Consider the following 4,919-nt stretch of genomic DNA (forward strand, 5'->3'; position numbering starts at 1 on the left):
TTTTTTGTCACCCCACCACCACCACCATATTTAAAGAATGGTTCTGGACAAGTTGAAACTTTAACCATATTTTATACAATGCTGCAGCCAACTGTTACATTTTGTGTTCGTCTCGGCTTATAAGTTTATAAAACATGTATCTTAATGAAGCTATGTAAGATAATGGAAACCTAAGTATACAGAAACGGAACTGAAATCTCTTCCACTGACATTTAGTAGGGGCTAATTGCATCTCAGACACTGCTGTGTATACTGGGAACTGGGCAATAAAAGCATGTTCCTCTCCAAATCCTGCATTACTCAGGCTGCTTTGGCGTCGGCTTAGCCACCTCGCTCTGGAGAGCCTGCAAGCCTCTCCAAATTCTCATAAATGCATCTAGCCTGTTATTTCACTGATTTCCAAACTGACGCTAATGGGCACTCAGAGTTACAAAAAATTTCCCCAAGATCAAGGTGGAAAATAGTATCAAAGGAATTATTCCCTAATTTTCATCCAGCTTCCTTAGGAGCACTTCCCCAAATCAATCTGCTTGAGAAAAAGCTTTATTTTTTTCTTTCCAACATCCCTGTTCAAAAATGATTTCTTCTTCTTGATAAGGAATGGCATAATTGAATATTATTGGTCTAAAAGTGCCCCAACGTGCATGTTAGTGTCAGGGCCAGTCAGCACTGGAACAGTGAAGGACAGATAATGAGGCAACAAATTCTTCCTGTGAGCTAATGGAGATTTCAACTACTACATCGATACAAATAATTTTGATGACATATTCCTGTGTAATTCCTACATATGTCTCATTAAAAAGTTGAAATAATTTGGTGTCGTTGCTGTAGCAAAGCAACTTTCATTGTCACAGCCGTTAGTGGCATTTAGAGGAGGTGATTTTCACAGGGCTTAGAGTTCTACAGTGAGATGCAATAAGGAAGTTGATGCTGGAATCTTTCTCATTTGAGATAATATGTAGTCACAGCTGCACACAATCCACATTAATATAAGATGGCTCTGCAGTAAAATGTTAGTGTTTTGTCTAATATAAATTTTCAAACTTTACTAGATATTTAGACTGCATGGGCTAAATTGTGCTAATTATTAATATCTAGAGGGAAATATTTTATAAATTACTTGTAATCTCAAGAATATAGAAACAAAAACAAAAGCACATAGATAGATACAGAGGAATCCATAGAAGAATTGCAAGTATAAAAATATAATGAAATGTCTTGGATTGTGATATAATGGGTGTTTTTGTTTTTTGTGTGTTTGTTTTGTTTTGTTTTGTTTTTGAGACAGGGTTTCTCTGTGTAGCTTTGGCTGGCCTTGAACTAACAGCTATCTGCTGGCCTCTGCCCCTGAGTGCTGGGATTAAAGGCATGCACCACCACGTCCAGTTGATATAATGGGTGTTAATATTACTATTTACATGATTTAAAACAAGTATTAGTAAGTATAATGGCATCAATATTTAGATGCTTTGAATAGATGAAGATGTGACACAATGGTTTTATTTAGATTAGAATTCCCAATGTGGTTAGGATTAAGGTCCTTTAACTTAAGTGTCTGCTTACAATGGTTAACAACCTGGTACATCACTTTTTAAGGTTATTTAAGGAAGAAATGTGACATACTTAAATGCTACTGAAAATGGACATGTTCGTGTCAACCATGTGATGCTATCTTTAGTCAGATTTGCAGCTTTCCTGACAACCCCTTGAAGAAGTCAGATCTCTGACAGTGTTGATAGGAGACCAGGAAACCATAGCAGAAAGGTCAGTTAGAGCACTAATGACTTCCTGACCTGTAGACTTGTTAATTTTCTGTGGCCACTGCCATTTTATTGCAGATTTGATGGTTCTAGGCAATATTTGTTTTTTAGAGTCCTTTGTGTTAGCAGTCTGAAATCTGTAGCACTTTTCTAAAGTCAAAGTACTAAGAGAGCCATGAATCTTCTAGAAGCTCTGAGAGAGAACTGTTTTCTAGCAGTGTTAGCTTCTGGTACCTTCTGGCGTTCCTTACTTTGTAGTCAAATCATTACAGTCTTTGAGACTAGCCATATCTTCAACTCTCCGTGTTCCATCTTTATGTTGTCTTCTCATCTCTAGGGCATCCTCGGATTCCCTTCTAGCTTTCTTTTAAAGTCTCTCGTGGTTGGATGTAAGGGCACCTAGTTAATGCCGAGTAGTAGTTTAAACTATTAATTCAACCACACTTTCAAAGCCTTTGTGGCAATCACAGGTTCCGGGGAGTAGAACATGCAAAGCTTTTGTTTCAGCTTCCCAATAAGCTTGGCTTTAGCTGTGTATCAGTGTGTGTACATGCATGCATGTGTGCGTGAATACATGCATGTGTGTGAATACAAGCATGTGTGTGAATACATGCATGTGTGTGAATACAGGCATGTGTGTGAATACATGCATGTATGCATGCATGAATACGTGTGTGTGTGTGTGTGTGTGTGTGTGTGTGTGTATGAATGTGTGATCATGTGGATATGTGGAAATAACACACAGCTTTTATACTTCTTATAGAAAATCTGCCTATGTTGTCCAAGTCAGTCCTGAACTCTTGACGTCAATTTTCCTGCCTCATCCTCCTGAGTAGCTAGAAGCACAGGAGTCACCACTCTGTCTGGCATGGGCAGCCAGTCACACTACTTCTAGGAATGAAACACTAGGACTCAGGCACAAGGAATGACATCAAAAAGGCTTTTTAAACACGCGTTTCTTCATCTCTATACTGAATTGTTTCTCCAATTATAATGAATGCATTTCAAACACTTCTTGGTGTGCAGTCTGGCACTGTAGCTCCAGCACTCACTGAGTTCCCTCTGCCTTGTAGTCAGTTTCTCCTCAGTGGCAAGCCCCAAGGATCCACCTTCATGTCCTTCTTTTATTATTTCATTCAATAAACCGGGCTTGGGAGTTTGTAGTCATGCCTGGGAAAGTGAGAGAAAAGCATATCATAGATTTTTTAAAAATTGTTAAACACTACAACTTAAAATAGCCAAGCTGTTGTGAGCATTCACTGAATACTTAATGCAGTTGAGGCCATTCCGTTCCCAAGCATCATCTTCAGGTCTTAAAACGTTTCCCTTGGAATTGAACAGCAATGTGAAGGGGAAAATATATAGTAAAAATCAGTACTGTGCGAATCATTGATCATCTACAGGTTTGTAACCTGTTGGAGGATGTTACTGCTTTGATGTACCTACCGTTCAGCATTTTTTATTCCCGTTGCTTTTGCAGGAATTCAGGTGGACTGACACGATGAGAAATTTGAGTGGAAGCCAGGTGGAAGAGTTTGTCTTGGTGGGTTTTCCTACCTCTCCACCCTTCCAGCCACTCCTTTTTGTTTTCTTTCTTGCAATCTATCTGTTGACATTACTGGAAAATATACTCATTGTTTCTACAGTCTGGCTCACTCCAAGCCTCCATCGACCCATGTACTTTTTCCTTGGTCATCTCTCCTTCCTGGAATTATGGTACATCAATGTCACTATTCCCAGACTCTTGGGAGCCTTTCTTACCCAGGATGGGAGAGTCTCTTATTTAGGTTGCATGACTCAGCTCTACTTCTTTATTGCTTTAGCCTGCACTGAGTGTGTCCTGTTGGCAGTTATGGCCTATGATCGTTATCTGGCTATCTGTGAACCCCTTCGTTACCCAAGTCTCATGCCTCCCAGCCTGGCCACTCGCCTAGCAGCTGCTTCTTGGGGCAGCGGGTTCTTCAGTTCCATGATGAAGTTACTTTTCATTTCCCGGTTATCCTATTGTGGGCCCAATATCATCAACCATTTTTTCTGTGATATTTCCCCACTGCTCAACCTCACCTGCTCAGACAAGGAACAAGCAGAGCTAGTCGACTTCCTGTTGGCCCTGGTGATGATTCTTCTCCCTCTAGTGGCCGTGGTTTCCTCCTACGCTGCCATCATAGTAGCCATCCTGAGGATCCCTACAGCCCAGGGACGCCACAAAGCCTTCTCCACCTGCACCTCCCACCTGGCAGTGGTTGTCATCTACTACTCCTCAACTCTCTTCACCTACGCACGGCCCCGAGCCATGTACACCTTCAACTACAACAAGATCATCTCTGTGCTCTACACTGTCATTGTACCATTCCTCAACCCAGCCATCTACTGCCTAAGAAACAAGGAGGTGAAGGATGCCTTCAGGAAGACCATGCTGCAAAGATGCCACCACCATCCTAGAGATGTCCCAGATTGATGTGTGAGAGATCCCAGAAGAGAGGATAAAAGGTCTTACTAAAGATTTGACTAGCAATCACAGAATGGCCTTATAAGGAAATATCAATGTCAATTAGTCAACACTTTAAATACTGTCTGGGAACCTCTTAATACATACAAAAATTAATAAACCATTGCTTTTGCACACACATTTCCAAACTAAGGTGGAATTAGATACACAAGAACTGCCTGAGGTGGAAGGTTTCCAATGAAGATTCCTTGATGCCCATGCTTTTTCACTTTGGGTATTTTTGTTTGTTTTCTTTTGTTTTACTTTTTTTTCTTGTTTGTTTTTATTTTTGTTTTGTTTTGAGGTTTTGGGGGACAAAGACATTGAAAAAGAGCATGAAGTAGGATGGGTAGTGAGGAAGGAAGGATCTTGTGGGCATTGGGGAGGGGACAACCATGATGAAAAAAGTATTCTATGAAAAAAAATTTTAAATGTTTAAAAACCGAATACCTAAAATATATGAAGAGTTTGATCAAGTATGTCTGAGTGAGTCATAACTCTACCAAGAGTAATTTTAAGATTTTCTAGAAATACTTGTTGCAAAACCAGTTTAAGATTCTCTATTTTGTATCAATCTTATTACTTTGTAAATGCAAAAATCTGAAATAAAAGAATCTTCAAAAACTGTAAAAGTATATATTATACATAGCCCAAGAATAAATTTTATGGAT

General features: G+C 39.6%; 1 protein-coding gene across 1 annotated transcript; it reads left to right on the forward strand.

Moving 5' to 3' along the window:
* The first annotated feature begins 3,261 nt into the window (after positions 1 to 3,261).
* Positions 3,262 to 4,218, forward strand: LOC127191037 (olfactory receptor 6P1). The gene has a single exon (XM_051148273.1). It carries the CDS (start codon positions 3,262 to 3,264, stop codon positions 4,216 to 4,218), a length of 957 nt encoding a protein of 318 aa, XP_051004230.1.
* The last annotated feature ends 701 nt before the right edge of the window (positions 4,219 to 4,919 follow it).

Source organism: Acomys russatus, chromosome 6 (assembly GCF_903995435.1).
Source record: "Acomys russatus chromosome 6, mAcoRus1.1, whole genome shotgun sequence".
NCBI classification, from domain to species: domain Eukaryota; kingdom Metazoa; phylum Chordata; class Mammalia; order Rodentia; family Muridae; genus Acomys; species Acomys russatus.

Coding starts and splice junctions, on each gene's coding strand:
- LOC127191037 (XM_051148273.1), top strand. CDS start 3,262: ATGAGAAATTTGAGTGGAAGCCAGGTGGAAGAGTTTGTCTTGGTGGGT.